The sequence below is a fragment of the Pleurodeles waltl genome, chromosome 5, assembly GCF_031143425.1.
Source record: "Pleurodeles waltl isolate 20211129_DDA chromosome 5, aPleWal1.hap1.20221129, whole genome shotgun sequence".
In the NCBI taxonomy this organism is placed as follows: domain Eukaryota; kingdom Metazoa; phylum Chordata; class Amphibia; order Caudata; family Salamandridae; genus Pleurodeles; species Pleurodeles waltl.
In genome coordinates, this window is record NC_090444.1 from 1,343,874,015 (window position 1) to 1,343,892,543 (window position 18,529).

General features: G+C 44.1%; 1 protein-coding gene across 11 annotated transcripts in view; it reads left to right on the plus strand.

The window, feature by feature from the left end:
• The window catches only part of SNAP91 (synaptosome associated protein 91), a 639,351-nt gene that overhangs the window by 357,836 nt on the left and 262,986 nt on the right, over positions 1-18,529 (plus strand). For all 11 annotated transcript variants that reach the window (XM_069235597.1, XM_069235603.1, XM_069235599.1 and 8 more), the window contains one exon: positions 299-326. In XM_069235597.1, coding sequence (XP_069091698.1) covers positions 299-326 — 28 coding nt within the window. The remainder of the gene's footprint in view (positions 1-298; positions 327-18,529) is intronic.

Sequence of the window (18,529 nt, forward strand, 5' to 3'; positions counted from 1 at the left end):
TTACAAACACAATGCACTTTTATTATATAAACGTTTAATTGCACATTTTCTTAAATGTCTTGATGTAATTTCGACTTTTTATGCATTTGTTTTCATATTTTCACCAGACAATTCATATTCCATTGTACAAATGATTAAGAAAGTTGAATTGTTGAAGTGAAACATTTTTCATTTTCAAAAAATGACCAGCAAATGATATTATATTAACGTTTTTGTGATCTGCAATGTACATGTGATTTTTGACCATGTCTTATGATTTTAGAAGTTATGAAAATGCTATTTTTATCTTTTCCTTTAGATCCAGCGTACCTTCTCCACTGAATAAGGTAATTCTAAGTATTTTTGATTGAAGGCAAAACGCTTTAAAAAAATCTGTGATGGATTAATACCTCAAGAAGTAACAAAATGCATGGCAAGTTAGTTTGCTATATACATTTCACTTTATGGGAACACAAATCAATCCTGACAAGACTTTCGTTGTTTAAAAAAAACAAAAAATGATGAGCAGATGGACTGATTTCCCTTTTTGCAGGAGGAAATGCCTATTTTGGGGGCTGTCTTCAAAGGCGGGGTGCCACTTAGGAATTAGTTAATTTTTTTGCTGGTGCACTCCTGTACTTTGGACACTGCACCAAAGATATGTATTAACAGTAGCTGCCACCACAAGATGAGGACTTCCTCATCAAGAAGTTCTCGAAGATCAAGTGGGCCAGACAGTTTTTGCTCATGCTGAACAGCATGGTTAAATTACTTCGAGGACCCAGTGAAAGTGTCAGTGTTCAAACCTAGGGTGGAGAATAAGTGCAAAGCAGCCATGGCCGTCCTTTAGGGCGGAAGGGCCACACCCCCAACCTTTTGCCCATCATGAAGAGTGCCTGTCAGGCTGAGCATAGGTCAGCCAGACACACTATTCATGTTCAGCTCAGGCAGCCAGGAGCAAGACGTGCATTTTATGCAGACTCCTGGCTGCCTGAGCTGAGCTGAGCTTTGCTGGGCTGAGGAGGTCACAGCTCCTATGGGCGTGACCTCCTCAGCTCAGCAAAGGCGCCTCAAGGCCCTTCTCCTCAGTGACGAGGGGAAGCATCACCCATTGACTTCGACCTGGGCTCTTCAGGTTTAAGCCCTGAAGCGCCCAGGGGGAGTGTCAACCAGTGACACCTTGTCACAGAGTTGGGTGGGGTCAGAAGTCTCACTGACCCCCATCCCACTCTTTGACAAAGTTGGGACTGCTGCCTTCCCTCATTGGCTGACTGTAGGAAGTTGGCTCTGTATATACTATCTCAAGGTGAGAGATAGTGTGCACATAGTCCGAGGGTTCCCCTTAGAGGTTGATAGTGACAAATTAGATAATTCTAATGCTTTATTTTTGTGGTAGTGTGGTCGAGCAGTAGGCTTATCAGAGGGTAGTGTTAAGCATTTGTTGTACACACACAGCCAATAAATGAGGAACACACACTCAAAGACTTAACTCCAGGCCAATAGTTATTATATAGAAAAATATATTTTCTTAATGTATTTTAGAACCACAAGATTCAAGATTTGAAGTAAATACATAAAATGCAAGTTACTCCACAAAGGTAAGTAAGGAACTTTGAATGAAAGCACTAGTACACACAGTATAAGTTAAAATGGCAAGCTATTTTAAAAGTGGACACTGCAAAAATCAACAGTTCCTGGGGAAGGTAAGTATGTTTAAGTTTCTGAGGTAAGTAAAGCAATTACAAGTTTAGTTTCCTGGGCATAGGCAGCCCACCGTTGGGGGTTCAAGGCAACCACAAAGTCACTGCACCAGCAACACAGGGACGGTGAGGTGCAGAGGTCAAAAGAGGGCCCAAAACACCTAGCCGCCTATGGAGAACAGGGGTGCTCTGGTTCCGGTCTGCTGGCAGGTAAGTACCTGTGTCCTCGTGGAGGAGACCAGGGGGTTTTGTAGAGCACTGGGGGGGGGGGGGTGGGGACACAAACAGGCACAGAAAACACACCCTCAGCGGCACAGGGGCGGCCGGGTGCAGTGTGCAAAGTTGGCATCTGCTTTGCTATAGAAAGCAATGGAGGGACCTGGGGGTCACTTAGGCGATGCAGGCAGGGCAAAGAGGGGCTTCTCGGGTCAGCCACTGACTGGGCTAGGAGGAGGGCCACCTGCTGGTCACTCCTGCCCTGGAGGTTGCTTCCTTTCGGTCCTGGGGGCTGCGGATGCAGTGCTTGGTCCAGGCGTCGGGCTCTTTGTTACCAGGCAGTCGCGGTCAGGGGGAGCCTCTGGATTCTCTCTGCAGGCGTCTCTGTGGGGTGCAGGGGGGGTTGTCTCCGGTTATTCACGAGGTCACAGTCGCCTGGAAGTCCTCTCTGCAGTGTTTGTTCTCTAACGCTCAAGCCGGGGGCGTCTGGTGCAGCGTGTGAAGTCTCACGCATCCGGCGGGAAGAGTGAGTTCTCTAAAAGTTGCATCTTTGTTGCAAAGAAGATGTTGGTGGTGAACAGTGCTGCTGTTCTCGGGAGTTTCTTGGTCATTTGGTTTCAGGGCAGTCCTCAGAGGTCGCTGGTCCCTGTCAGATGCGTCGCTGTGCAGGTTCTTTGAGTCTGGTGACAGACTGGTAGGGCTGGGGCCAAGTCAGTTGTCGTCTTCGTCTCTGTAGGGCTTTTAGGTCAGCAGTCCTTCTTCTTTGTGTAGGTTGCAGGAATCTGATTTCCTGGGTTCTGGGTTCTGGTAGGTCATACTAATTTATGGGGTGTGTTTAGGTCAGGAGGGCAGTAGCCAATGGCTACTGTCCTTAAGGGTGGCTACACCCTGTTTGTGCCTCCTCCCTGAGGGGAGGGGGGCACATCCCTAATCCTTTTGGGGGAATCCTCCAATCTCAAGATGGAGGATTTCTAAAGGCAGGGGGTCACCTCAGCTCAGGACATCTTAGGGGCTGTCCTGACTGGTGGGTGACTCCTTCTTGTTTTTCTCATTATCCTCTCCTGCTTTGCCGCCAAAAGTGGGGGCAGTGGCCAGAGAGGTGGACATCTCCACTAGCTCACCGCCAGGTGTTACAGTTCCTGCAAGGAGAGGTGAGAAGCACCTCCACCCAATACAGACTCTGTTCCCAGCCACAGAGTGGCAAAGGCACTCTCCCCTTGTGGCCAGAAACTCGTCTGGTTGTGGCAGGCTGGCTGAAACTGGTCTGCCTAGCACTAGGAGTCGGACTGGTATTCAGGGGGTATCTCTAAAATGTTCTCTGGGTGTATTTTACAATAAAATCCACACTGGCATCAGTGTGCATTTATTGTGCTGAGAAGTTTGATACCAAACTTCCCAGATTTCAGTGTAGCCATAATGGAACTGTGGAGTTCGTGTTTGACAAACTCCCAGACCAAATACTCTTTATGGCTACCCTGCACTTAGTGTCTAAGGTTTTGCTTAGACACTGTAGGGGCATAGTGCTCATGCACATATGCTCTCACCTATGGTATAGTGCACCCTCCTTTAGGGCTGTAAGGCCTCCTAGAGGGGTGATTTACCTATGTGACAGGCAGTGTGAGGTGGGCATGGCACTCTGAGGGGAAATTTACACACCTTGATCAACCTGGCATTGGAAGATCTTAAACATCTGCTGGGGGATTATCAAATGAGATTTTCCTTATAAAATTCAGGATCAGCTCCATATGGAGTTTTATGAATGAGACAAAGGAGCTTGAACTTGACCCTTCTCCTCAGAGGCAGCCAATGTAGCTCTTTTAATGTTTTGGAAACAGACACAGACTGTAATTTGAGTATCTTTTTTTGAAAGTCTTGCTGCTGCATTCTGAAGGCTTTGCAATTTATTCAGAGTGCTCATGGACCCCCAAATAAAGGACATTGCACTAGTCCAGTGTAAACAAAATAAAAGCCATGAACACTGTTTTCTGGAGCTCAGATTCAATATAAACCATGATCTTCCTGATCTTATGAGGTAAACAGAAGCAGAAAGACGCTAGTTTGTTTATTTGTGCATTAAGGGACAAACTGGCATCAAACATGATATCCAGATTTTTTTATGGTAGATACCGGAGTCGGAAGGAAGTCCAAAGATTGAGGCTATCAAGCGTGATTCCATGAGGGCGAATTCTTCCCAAACAAAAGTACTCCTATTTTTGTTAAATTAATTATCAAGTTGTTTAAACTCATCCATTGCAAATTAGCCCCCATACATTTATGAAACCTTAAACTTAAAGCTGTCTCTGTGTCATTAGCAATGGAAACAAAAAGCTGTTTATCATCGGCATATGGCATGGGGTAAAAGCCAAATAAACAAATTAGTTTAGTCAAAGGAGCCACCTAACTATTAAAAAGAGTATGGCTCAGAGATTAACCCTGCAGGACTCTGCAAGGAAGGGTAAATGATTTTGACCTAATTTTCCCATAGCCGTAAATTGTTTTCTCTGTGACAGAAATGAGCGAAACAGCTCAAAAGGTAGAGCCCACCTATTACAGTTTCTGCTAGCCGTGCTATAAGAGTCTCATGATCAATAGTATCAAAAGCTGCCAACAGATCTAGTAAAATAGTGGCTGCCTTCCCTCCGCTATCCAATATATTCCTCACTTGGTTGGTAGCCAAATTGTGCTGTATAGAACACTCGGTTCCCTTCTACCTACTTAGACATGGTGACGTTCATATATTTTTGGCATATGAAGGGAAGGACAGGGTAAGACGAGAGATGGGGCGATAGTTCTTCACCTCTTTAGGATCCATGGTGGGCTTTTTCAGCAAAGGGAGGATGCCAGCTTTCTTTCATTCAAGTGGGAAGGATCCTGACTCCAAAAAGGAGTTAAGTAGCAGTGTAACTGAATAACCAGAACACCGCTTCAACACTCATACTCGACCTCCCACACCGAACAGACATCACATTGCACCTTAGGAACAGAATACCTGAACACCTTTCCCCAACCCACCAGACACCTATGCTTTGCCACAGCCTCACGTGCACACATTTCCTGCATCTGCAAAATCGTCACTGGAGGCCACTTATTCTCCTACCTCTCACCCAAGACGTGAAACAACCCCCACTCTATAGATCAGAGCATCCTCCTCAATTCATGAGTTCTGCAAGAAGCGGATGACTTGGCTCTTCGTATAATCACATTAGTTATAACAAATCTACACACCTGCCCAAGCTCCTGGATACCCTTTTCGGTAATGATTGTGCTATACAATTCATATAATCTAACATGCAGGGCATAGGAGACACCCTTCTCCTGAGAAGGAGAGCGGGAAAATCAATGCAACTGAAGTCTGAGCTGTGCTGAGCCAGCTGAGCAATGATGTATTGCAAACTCAGTCAGCCTCCCCTAACGGTAGAAGATATGACTGATAACAGTGGAAGGAGGTGCAGTAGATGGCTAAGCAGCCTTATGACACATACAGAAAAGACAATATCAAACACACACATTAGGGTTACCTTAGATGCTGCTAATACTGCATCCAGACAAATTATTACCTGCAACCTTATTTGCTGCCCAGTCTAGTTTATAGTGTCCAGGTTCTATTCTGAAGAATTTGTTATGCAATCCAGATTTGTAGAGTGCACTATCCCCAGGGATTGTATCCTGGTGCTGAGCTTTGTGAATCTAGGCACACCTAGGGCACAGTGGGATACCTCATAGAGCTAGATCTTTAGCTTGTTGCAGAATTTAAAAAGTGAGGAGGAGGCTCTTGTGTGTAGCAGCAGGTCGTTACACACTTTGGGAGCAATCTGACAATCTGGACAGGCAATATCCCTGATCTTGACACACTTATAGTCCACCTTAACACCAATGACTACAATCTTACCTTCACACATAAGGCGGACCGTACTCAAATCGAGTTCCTTGACCTTCTCTTATACACTACCAACAATAGAATTACCTCCAGGTTATACAGAAAACCAACAGCCTGCAACTCTATCTTACATGCGCATAGTGCCCATCCACTGACACAAATCAAAGCGATTCCCTATGGGGAAATGATCAGAATTCGACGAAACTGCACCGACACTGACATCTTCAAACACGAACTGAAGAATCTGACACGCCGCTTCCAAGCACGTGGGTACACTGACAAGCTTATATCAACGGCTTCCAAACGCGTATCCTCTATTGACCAACACTCGCTTCTCATCAGGGGCCCTAAAAAAACGCCTAAAACGTCTAACAAACGTCCTGTTTCCTTCATCACTCAATTCAGCCCTGCCAGTAAAACTGTGCTCCACATCCTCAAACGACACTGGCATTTACTACTCCTAGACTCAGGTCTTAGAAATTACATCAACAACGTCCCTACCATGACTCACAGCAGGGGACGCACCCTTAGGAACATCCTATGCCCCAGCTTTCTCATGCCCCACACACATACATGCCCTTCAACATGGATTCCTACCAAACCCAATGGATTCTTCAAATGTGGTGGTTGCATTTCATGCCAAATGGCTCTCAACAAAACCACTTCTTTCTCTTACAATACCAGGATGGTTCATACTGTTAGGAGCTTCATCAACTGTAACACTAGATACACTGTGTACTGTATCATCTGTGCATGTGGCCGCATCTATATTGGCAGTACCATACGCCCACTCAAAGAGCGTATTCAGGAACACATTAGGGCTATCAGAAACAACAACAATGCATACCCGCTGGCTGTTCATTTCAACACCACACATGGGGAAAGAGACATACTCAACATCAAATTCCACGGGATTGCTCAGGTCACAGGATCACCCAGACTGGGTGATAGAACCAGGGACCTCCGCAAGTGCAAATATCTGTATTCTTTGACATACATTACTGTTTATTTTCTCTCACTTGATTTGCATTGTTCTGTCTAATCTGTTTTAGAGTGCCCTAGGATGTATTTTTGGCACCAGCTCCACTTGTCATCTGACTGTATTTACCTTATGTATCGTACGTTCTCACTAGCTCAAAGTTACCTCGCTAATTTGTTGATATCCTATTATTGCTGTTATCAAGCATCTGGTTGCTTTCCCTAACATTCCTACAGTACCATGTGTTTTTCAACTCTTCTACTGCCTTTCGCCTCTACATTGTCTATATTTTTCTGTTGTGCTGCTAAGTCACTACCCTGTACGATGTGACGCCCGAATTACAGTTTGTGTCCTATAAGGATGAATAGCATAAACGGGCCTTTTTTCTTAGCTCTACCTTCCCCTATTACAGATTTTTCCAGCACGTCGCACAACCCTCTTGGGTGTCTTTACACACCACATCAATCCCATTCTTCACTTTCCAACTCCCACTCAACACGCTACCTTTCCCCACACTGTTGCCATTATATTAGGGCCTAATATTCACCTACTTGCTCTTGATCGCTTGTTACCTTTCCTTCTTCCTAATCGTCTCTCATACTTTTCTACCGTCTCTGACTTTAATAATTTTCTCTTTCTAATATGGCCGCCATGGTTTTCGTCCTTCCCCTGTGTTCTTTACTTTCCACCCCGACACCATTGTAAAATACAGTCCGTCCTCTATTTTTTCTAACCGAGAGTCGGCTCAAATAGATCGCGCGACATCGAGCATACAGACTCGCCTCGCGTGATGGACTGGACGCTACCTTACTGAATTTCAGGTATTCGCGAACCCTTTTCAACATTTTTCCACTGTTCGGGGGATCTTCCAATGTTGGACCGTTATCCTTTTGTTAGCAGTCAAGCCCGTCGCCACTTATTATTAACTATTGGCATACAAACCAACACTCCGCTCCCGCTTAAACGCGGTTCTCGCGTGCGCCTGTACTTAAATTACTAAGTACCGCTATATGATTGCTCGAGGTGATTTACACATTGGCCTCCAGCTTGGACATGCTCCATTTTAACTATGTTGGACGTGCCCGGTATCACGCTTAGGTCTCTACACACGCTAGTAATTAATGCCACTAATGGGCCCCGGCCTCATACTTCTGGATCACCTTACAGCCACCTTGAAACCCACCTGACGGCGGTCCTGTGTGCATTGTCCATAATCAGTTACATTCGGGATCTGGGTCCTCCCCTGTTGTCACACCTCTCGTTAGATTCGCTGTACACGCAGTCTTACTTGGAGGTCCCAACCTTTAGTAATTTTATTCATACGTTTTCTCCAACCAGGATCAATACTTCGGGCTTATCTGGGCCTCGTTAGCACCAGCCTTTTGACTACTGGGATCACCGCACACCCGCGGCAGTCCCACCCGGGACTGACCATCGTGTTTTCTGACTCTCTGAACTCACTGCTGTCTTCTGCACCTGGCCGGACGGGCCCAGGTAGGGTCTCACTACTGAGTACCTTTGCACAAGCTCCATCATTACCCCCTAGCACGTTCCTCTCTTATCTTAACTGTATTCCTATCTGGTACCCAACTTTCTATCCATTTCTTTACCACTTTTAAGGGATACCTCGTGTATACCTACTCACCTGGCTTTACCAACCCTACTCTACTAGCACTGTCACCACTGCTTCTTTATCTCTTTGGCACCTAATTCACCAATATCCGGTTCACCAAATACCCACCATAGACGTTCTCTACACCTAAATCACTGATTATAGTCTTTGTTGTAACTTGCACTTGGTCTTTAGCGTTTACGACAACATATACTGTGCCATGCCGCATGAAACCTCACTCACGTGTTTGCAATCACACATGCATCCTTCCTTAGCGGATTACGGGCTCACCACTATGTCTCTAACACTTAACTAGTACATACCTTCAGACCAATTGTACATATCGGTATGTTTCTATTACTTCTTTACAGCCTTGATAAAGTCACTTGCGTGACGAAACACGTGTTGGCTGTTTCCTGTAAGACGACACAAACCTATACCTGCGAATAAAGACTCTAACATATCAACAACTTGGATTCATCGCTTTACTCTTCACCTTTGGATTTACAATACTTGGGCTTTACTTTCGTCCCAGAAACATCGAAGAACTTTTACCTCTCTGTGTGCCTTGGTCTACCTGTATACACTTTGGGAGCAATTTAAGAGAAGGCTCGACTGCCGCACCTGATTTTCGATAATCGTGGGATTTGTGCAAGCAGGAGTTTGCATTAGTGGAGTGTCTGGAAGGTTTATGAAAGCAGACGATTGTTGAGGTATGCTGAGCCAGTGTTATGTAGTGCCGTAAAAGTGTGTTGTGAGGAGTTTGAATTGTATTCATTCATAAATAAATGAGGAGCCAGTGCAGCTCCTTCAGGTGTTTTGTAGTGCAAGTGCAATGTAGGAAATTGAGATTGATTCTGGTCACCAAGCTCTTCAGCTTGCTGGTAAGTTTCTGTTGCTGTTGTTGACAGCACTTTAGTTGTTTCCATTTGATGGGAAACAACTCTTTAGGCCACAAGTCGAAACCATGTTGGAAAAAATAACAAAGGATAAGGCAAAAGCCATGGAGGCATTACAGAACTGGTCTCCAAAGTTGGGCTTTCATTGAGTACAAACATGAGCAACAGCAAAATCTACAACCTGTTTCCAAAGCCCTTTGTACCAGGAGTAGAAGGCTATAACCTTGTATCACTGGGTGCTTTCCATCATCGCCCAATGCTACTGCATGGAATTCCACACCATGGAATATTTCACCATGCTGCCATAGCATCAGCCAAGACCATCTACAACTCTCAAGTGCAAATATTAGTTAAATAAAAAACAGACCGTTTCCCTCTGCATCAGTGAGAGTATTGTAACTATTTTCTATACTTTCTGATACATAAGAATGATGGGATATTACAGTTAATCTACAACCACTCAATCGATACAGTCGGAGTACTGCAAGATCACAACTAGCCAACACATCTTTGCATTGTTTTGCATTGGACACTACTCAAAATCCTCTGCCTCAAGTATGCCTGCCTCTCTATCTTCACTGAGCTTCCCATCAGCATCTCAGGTTTGTGGTAAGTCGAGTTCATTATTAAGTCACAATCCTATCCCTTAGTCACAACAGCCCCTCAGGTATTTATCAGAAGTCTGACAGGGATAGCACAGAATCTTCAGTGTAGCACCATTCATCCCTTTCCATACCTGGGCAACTGGAAGCAGTCTCTTTCCTTCCTACCAAGAGGTATATGCCACAAAACTCTTACATTTGTCCCCAACATAGGCATTTGTTTTTGGGAACCATCTCAGTAACAGTCACAGGCAAAACCTGCCACAGCAACAAAAGGGTGATAACATTTCAAAGGCTGCATTCTCCTTAACAGATATTGTGTTCTCTGACAGTGGGGATAAGAATGATACTTTTGGTGATGATAGTATTTTGCGTTTTGCTACTCAAATATCCAATTGCATGTGCTCCCTCTTCAAGATGTACTTGCAAGAAAATGGTCATAGGTTACTGGGCAGTGGGAAGATCCACTATTGATGGAGCCCAGCACCAACTGCAATGGCGGAACAAGAACTTATTACTGGACCCGTTGACCCTCTGCTACAATTTACCATCAATAGAGACACTTCCCTCAAGGAGAATTGCTGATAATTCAGTTGGTGCTGAAAGAATTTGACAACCTCTTTAGCAGAAAATCAGATCAGTGCTCATTCCCACTGATAACATTAATACAATGTATGCCATTCAGAAACCTGCAGCCATGCTCTTACCACAGTTTCCCAAGCTAATGCAGACAATTTGGCAATGGGCCATTCTTTATCATGTCCTCCGCCTAGTGGAACACCTCCCTAGAGTGGACAATGATTTTACGTACCTGCTCAGCAGGATGTGTAAACAAAGATACAAATGGGCAGTCAACACCCAAGTGCTTCAACAGTACTTCTAGAGTTGGGATTCCCAGCAGTAGACCTGCTTGCCATGTGTGAGAACATAAAATGAAAAACATTAACTTTAGGTGCTCCCACTAACGACCTAGACAGCAAAAGTAAGGCTGATAAAATATCTTCACGAGGGAACCTATGCAAGGGTCAGGTGGACCTAGGGAAGCGATCTTACTTCCTCAATTTCTACTGCTAGAGGGGTTAGATAGAGGTGTGTTTTGCCCCCCATCCTGTTTAGCCTCTATATTAATGGTGCAGTAGATCAACTAACTTGGTGCAGTCATGCTTCCAAGCTAATGTGAGTACCTGTTCCAATCCTCATGTTTGCAGGCAATACTTTATTGATATCAAGAACTCCAATGGGACTCCAAAATGAACTAGATGCATTTACAATGTTTTGCGAGAAGAGGGGGCTTGAGATTAATTCAGATAAAATGAAGTTTATGGCCTTAAATCCACATAAGACATTTAGAGGGAAAATGACTATTGGGGGTGTACCTATTGAACAGGTTAGCCATCTTGATTATCTGGTGATAAGATTATCTGATAATCTCTTATGGTCGACGTAAATCAAGAAGAGTGCTGTTTCCCTTCAGCAGCAGTCAGTGGCGATCAGAAGAAAAATGAAAAATTCCATGGGAGGGCAAATTTCGCCAGCTATTATGGTATATAAAGCTGCTGCAGCGACAGCTGCAACTTATGGTGCCGAACTTTGGGGGTATTGTAACTCTCAGAAATTTACCTTGGTAGAAAATACATTCTTGCTATATTTACCAGCTAGCACACCACTTATTCTCCTTATATTCGATTTGGCACTTAACCAGATCCACAAAGTAATTGCCTTGAGACCACTCGTATATTGGGTGCACCTCTGGTCCTCTGAGTATCTGGTTCCTTATCAAGCAGCCGTATCTGAGTTACTAATCCTTGACAGTGTGGTATTAATACCCTGGTTTCAACACATTAGAGATCTGTGTCACTGGATCAAAATGGAGGAGGTATGGAGATCTCCCCAGACTATAACAAGAGATGTGATCTTGCGTATAAAGCGATGTTACTGGGAGGCGGTTTTGATTGAGGCGTGGCTTAGCCAGATATCAGGCAGCAGAACATACTGATTTTTAAATCCCAAATGCTCACCAGCATTAGAGCACTACATGGATAATATACAACCGGCCCAGTCTAAAAGCCTTTTTTTTTTATTTTAGATGGGGGATCTTGCCACTGAACTCTTTTACTATGGGTTGGAACAAAGCCAGCTATGTGTCTAGTTTTTATTATTACTGTCCGATGCAATTCGAAACCCTCGCCCACTTTGTATTCCTCTGCCCAAATAATTTAACACCTAGGAGGGAGTGGATCATCCCCCTATGCAGGCTTTTTGGTGTAAGGACTCACAGGGAATCACTTGCAATTGACTCCAGTGAAAAGGTTGTGTTTGCTGTAACCAGATATTTGCAATGTGTTTGGTCCGAGACATCTAGGAGGTTTTGCACTCGGGTGGTTCATAACCTTTTACCGTGACTCCTGGCTGGAATTGTGCTTTATTGGAGTCTGAGGATGATACCGGACAGTGGTGGACTCATCAGAGAAACTTCCTGTGAGGCCCTACCTACTTAGTGATATCATGGACTTTGATTTTAACAATGTTTTATGTATTTTAAATATGCTTTTTATGAACAATATGCATTTATTTGGTTTGTGTATTGCTTTTATGGCTTTCAGCCAAAATAAAGCTAAATATTATTACATTATATTGCCATAATCAAGTCTGGAAGGTACCATAGTATGGACAATGGTCTCTAAATGGTATTCTTGGACTAAATGCAAGACTTGAGTTTAGCAATGTAAAAAAAAAAGGCCTGGCTTTGAGGTTCAAAGAAAGATCAATACCAAATTTGATATCTAAAATTCTTACTGATAAGGTGAGACTGGGGGAGGAAACAAGCTCATCTGGCCACCATCTGCTGGGATCTGGAGCGGACTCCCATTACCCCCCCTCCCCCCCCCCCCCCAAAAAAAATATTTTTAGTTTTGTCAGAATTTAATTTGAGACCATTATTGTCCATTTACTCAACCACTTCTTTCAAACACTGCTTGAACAAAGTCAATGCCTTCTTTTTGTTCTTCTGAAAAGACAGGCAGAGGTGAGTGTCATCAGCATATGAGATCATTCATAAGCTCCAAGATTCAATGAGGCTAGCCAAAGACACCAAATATAAATTAAAGAGGGTAGGACTCAATAGTTACTTGCTGTGGGAATACATAACAAAGAGATTTTGCAATAGATGTAAGTGTCAGAAGGTAAATCCCAGAGTTCTATCCTCAAGGAAAGATTTCAACCAAGCCAAGGCGTGACCTTGGATTGAAATATTCATAAGCCTGTTTAGTAAAACGGAATAAGAGACCACATGAAATGCAGGTAACAGGTTGAGTAGGGCCACCATAACCCAGAAGTTCTAGTCAAGATTGTCTTTAATAAATTCTGTGACTTGTAACAGAGCAGATTCAATACTAAAACTCGGACGAAATAGGGATCGAGAATCATGCATGAGATGGTTGGTTTCCAAAAATGGGTTAGTTGCTTGCTGTTAATTATTTTCTCTAGCATCATTGAAACAGCTGGCAAAAGTGAAATTAGTCTAAAATCACATGGTGTTTGGGTCAGCTTTTGGCTTTAATATTGGAAGCAGAAGTGCTTGTTTCCAGCTCCTGGCAACCATAGCCAACTCTAGGGAATTTTTCATTATATTATTTAATATAGGATTGACAGATCTGGATACTAGACTTAAGATGATAGCGGGGGCATTGGTCAAGAGAGGATCCAGATTTACAGTTGGCAGGTTTTTTAGGTGAATCCTTAAAATACAAAGGTGCAAATGTGAATACAAAGGTCCAGAGGGAGAGCTTGAGGCATAGAGGCTAACAGTTGCCGCTTGTCCTGAGAATTGAGCAATATTGTTTATTTTCTTATAAAAGAAGTCAGAAAGATTGTCACATAGTTTGGATGAAGGAGTGATTTTATTTTCGAGACAGTGGGAGATAGAAAAGAACCGATAATACTTAAAGGATACAGGGCATATTAGAAGCTGATGAAATTTGATCTGAGATGTATTAAATGTGTGTCTTGCTTATAGATTTGCAAAACGTCTTTAAGACATTCTTATAGTTCATTTTTGCATCCTCTTCATATGATTTGCTCCATTTTAGCTCGAATAATACACAAAAACGTTTTCCTCTTAGGGGAATATAGAGTGAAAGACCTCAGCCATTCGAATTCTCAAGATTTTGTGCCAGGCTCTTGAGAGTTTTTGTGTCACTTCCTGAAATCTTTGATTTGTCAGACTAGTAAAGAAACCAAAAATAGACAGACCAAACAATTTTAAGAGCAGCTTTAACTTGAAAATTGAGAAGGTTGGAAAAAATAAGATCCCAAGTGTGGTCAGCTGTATGCATAGAGCCAGACTCTAATTATTTTAAATTGACACCTTCTAATAATGCCTTAAATTAATTGGCTGCAGTACAATTCTGATCATTTATATGCAAGTTAAAATTGACTGGTACCATGAATTTAGAATAGTAAAGAGACATTGTCCAATTACATCAGCTAACTGTTGTAGGGAACTAGTATTGCAATGTGGAGGTCTATAAATTGGGGCACCTAATAGAGAGAAATATGGTGGCAGTTTCATTGTAAAGATCTGCTCTTCATTATTTCTAATTACAATGATTTATAAAGTAGAATATGTAAGATTAGATCTATTTTACTTACAACAATTTCACCTCCCACTTTGCCCTCCCGGCTTAGGTGTTGTATTAGAAAACAAGGGGTGTTGCTTGCACAATACCTGGTGTAGATGTATCCTTCAACCAGGTTTCAGTTAGGAACATAAGTCACATTTATCTTCAAGAAGTAAGTTATAGATAGTTAAGGCATGTTTGGGGAAGGATCGACAGTTGATGAGAAGTTGAAAAAGAAACGGCCGTAGAAGCAGCATAGTTAAATACACTATTATTCAAGGTATTGGTGTTAATTATAGATGTATGTGACGTGTGCTGACTAGAGGCATGGGCATCAAGAGTCGATTTACAGGCTGTACGGGTGTACATATGGCTGTCACCAAAATCCAAATTACATTTGATTTGTGTATTACAATCATTTCTTCCCTGGAAAAGACCTGAAAAGGGAAGTGTAGACGGGTCTCCTCAACCGCGTCTTGTGACTCCCTGAACTGGCGCCGTTCGCACGTCTCTCGCAACGCACTTCCGCGTTCCCATGTTACCATGGGAACGCCGTCGGACGCTGCAGACACAGATTTCTGGATTCGGGAGAGAAAAGAAACGACGGACTCCAAGGAGGGGGTGTGACGTATGGAGCCGAGGAAGACGGAGGAGAAAAGACCGCCGGACGCCGAGAGGGAGTTTCCCGGTCCGACAAGACTCCAGAGACCCGCGAGGCAGCTTTCACTCGAAGTCGAGACACAACGGTCTACAAATCCCGCCACGACCCTGGAGGGTCGTGGCTAAACAAGGTACAGTCCTTCTTAGGACAGAGAACCCACAGAAGAGCAATAGGGGCACAGGGGAAGGGAACCGGGGAAACAAAGGGAGGGTCGAAGGTGGGCCAGGGAAAAGGGAACACCGGTACAGCACTGAGATAGCACTTTGGGGCATAGCTCTGAATGATAGAAGAGACAGAGCGTGCCGAAAGTACCTGAGCCCCACACCCTCACAGCTGGGCACCCTCCACCACCAAAACCCTGAGAACCCTCCCTCCTTGCATGCCAACCCTAAGAAAAACCCTCACAAAACACCCCACAACCAACTTACCTTTGGTATCTCCTGTGTTTGTTTTTCGGTATACGCGGGAGACAAGATGAGCTGACGTCCACCGAGCCTGAAGGAAGAGTAAAGACAAGACGGTTAAAAGATAACAGAAGAATCAACAAGACTTATGAACATCACAACATCTGGCAGCACTTAAACTGCACTAGATTAAATATATAAATAAAAATCACTCACCCTACTTACGGCTCAGACCCTTCTGTACCGCCCGTAGCCTACCACAGGAAGTTCGGCCAGGTCACAGCAGCTTGGCTGGTGCTGAAGGTGATCTGGGCACGGTCAGGTGTAGACAGGGTAGCATTTGGCACCCCATCAGCATGCCCACTACGCAAGCCTGCTGCATGTTTGTGTCATGGTCCTGCTTTTATCCCCAAGAGATTGCTCTCATGTTGAGCAGGCTACAACCACTAGAACACCACTAAAACAAAATGGCACCTCTGTGGTGAAAAGTTCTCAAAATATGTAAAAGACAAATGTTCCCACCGAAAATAAAGTTAAAAATGCTATTCACCTCTCCTCCAACCCCTTTTAACAGATTTCCTCGAACAATTAAAAGGTTTAAAAAAATGTAGCTATTTAAACATGCAATTACCAGGCAATTCAGCCACTGCACATCTGTGCCATGGCCCTCTTTTAATGCTCAAAAGACCTCTCTGACATTGAGCAGGCTCCAACCACTAGAGCACAATGAAAACAAAATGGCACCTCTGTGGTGGAAGGTTATGCCAGAAGGCCTGTGAACACGCATACAAACATTAACTCCCATTGTAGACAGTCACATTCAACTTGATAATGCACAAATTATTCTAAGCTGTAAGTGATTAGCGCTAACTTCATTATGCACACCTGTAATGCAACAGTATTAAGCAATCATATCGCATCTCTACTGACATTTTTTCAAAAAGCCCCTCTTTAGCCTAATCATCCAAGTTTTCTGTGTGGCCTTTAGAAAGCTTTTCTCAGTGGTCTTTACAGCGAACCTTCTATAATTAAAGGTCAAGTTATGTTACAAATGTTTTTTTAACAGGTATTCGTCCCTGGAATTCTAGGTTCATCACTGATCTTGAAATTATCTCCAAGATCAGTGCCCCAAATACCCTACCGAGATAAATAATGGTCAAGGGAAACCTCCTGCCAATTGTTTTGGCAGGTCTCAAGTGTGCCACAAAAATTATTTTGTGTCTGGTTGTTGCAAAATGTACTGTTTGGAATAAGGATAGTCACTGAAGAGGGTCGCTTACATTTCAAGGCCTTCTATAAACTTCCTCTGTCACCAGATGGAATCGGACTGCTCTGCAATATAAAGTGCTGCTGCCCCTGCTGTAGTTCTGCATTGATTGATGGTGTGCATTGGGTTTGGTTTTCTTTCATTGTCCCGCCCTGCCCCACCAACCTCTCTTGAGACAAAAAAGGGCTCCAGATGGCCATCACAGTACCCATATAGGACAATGATTCACAAGGTGCCCTTTTGGAAACCCAAATGTTTTAGGCCACACAGTTTTTGAGTACTTCACTCCAGCTGACCACACCCCTTCTGTCATTGTGCCTTCAGTATCATGTCCGGATCTGGCCTAGAGCGAGAATGTGGGAGAGCAGCAACAGACTCTTCCCTCTCTCCCCTTGATTTGATGCAGTAGGGGTAATAGACCCACAGGTCCTGAAGATTTGGAAGTTGCAGGAAGACACAATTTGATATTTATTGCACTTAAAAAAAGGCAAGGCTAACTTTTTTTTCCTGTAAGGGTACTGTAAGAGATAGTTGTTGGTTGACTGGGGTGTGAGCCCTGGTCAAGCGGCAAACACAATCCTTGTCGGCGTGAGAGATAAGTCAACCCTAAATTAACCTGTGCTCAGCCCTCTGGCAGCCTGGCACAGAGCAGTCAGGCTTAGGTAAGAAGCATTGCGTAAAGTAGTTGTGCAACACTTCTATCAGTAATAAAGTGAAAACACCACACAAAAAGGATCCCACACCACATTTTTAATAAATAAAACAAGACCAAAATGAAAAAAAAACACTTATGAGTAGAACTGGAGATGTGCAATTCTAAAGATTTCAGGGAAAATAGCACCCAAGAGCACAAAGCTCCAACTGTGGGTATCTGGTTGCGTCGGACTCAGACCACCTCAAGTTCAGGCCAACCTGGGTGCGTGAGCCATCTAAAGTGACTCAGTTAGCCCAGCTGCACAAAGTACCTTAAATCCTGGTTTGTAGAGGGTTGCAAGGGTCCACGTCGAAGATAAGCTGTGCAGCCAAAGCAATGCTTTGATTGTGAGATGCTGAGATGCAAGGATCCCATCAAAGAGGGCTTGTGACACGAAGTCCAGTGCTGAGGCTCTTTTGCACAGTCTGGCCCAGGCGTCAGGACCTAGGAGCTGCAATGCGGAGTCTGGTGACCTTGTTGAAGCTGCCATCGAGGGATGCGAGGGCCTGCGCTGAGGGTGCATTGCGCAGTGGTGGTTCTGATGAGATGGTGGGCTGCAATGGAGGTCTTTGCAACGGAGGAGAGCCAAGCCAGTGTCAGTAATGTGTCAGTTCTGCTCTGAGCTGCGCCACACAGCAGTAGAGATCCATCTGTTCCGCTGGGTCCACAAATGCTGACAGAGAACCGTAACTCCATTTCCAAGGGTCCAAGACTTCTGTGGCACCACTTGGCAGGGTAGACTCCCAGATAGCTGAGTTCAGGTGCTGGAGTTGCGGTTTTTGGAGCCGTCTGCCTTGAGGCTCAAGTCAGGAGGCCAGCCAACTAGCCTTTGGTGCCACTCTGGGTCCTGGATTCAACAGATGGAGGTCCAGTCCTTCTCACCCAGGCAAGAGGGCAACCAGGACCCCAGTGATTATGCGCTCTCCTCTACATCTGGTTGCTAGTAACCTTTTCTTCCCACAATTGGCATACTGCCCCCCCCCATATAAGTTCCTAGTATATGGTACCTAGGTACCAAGA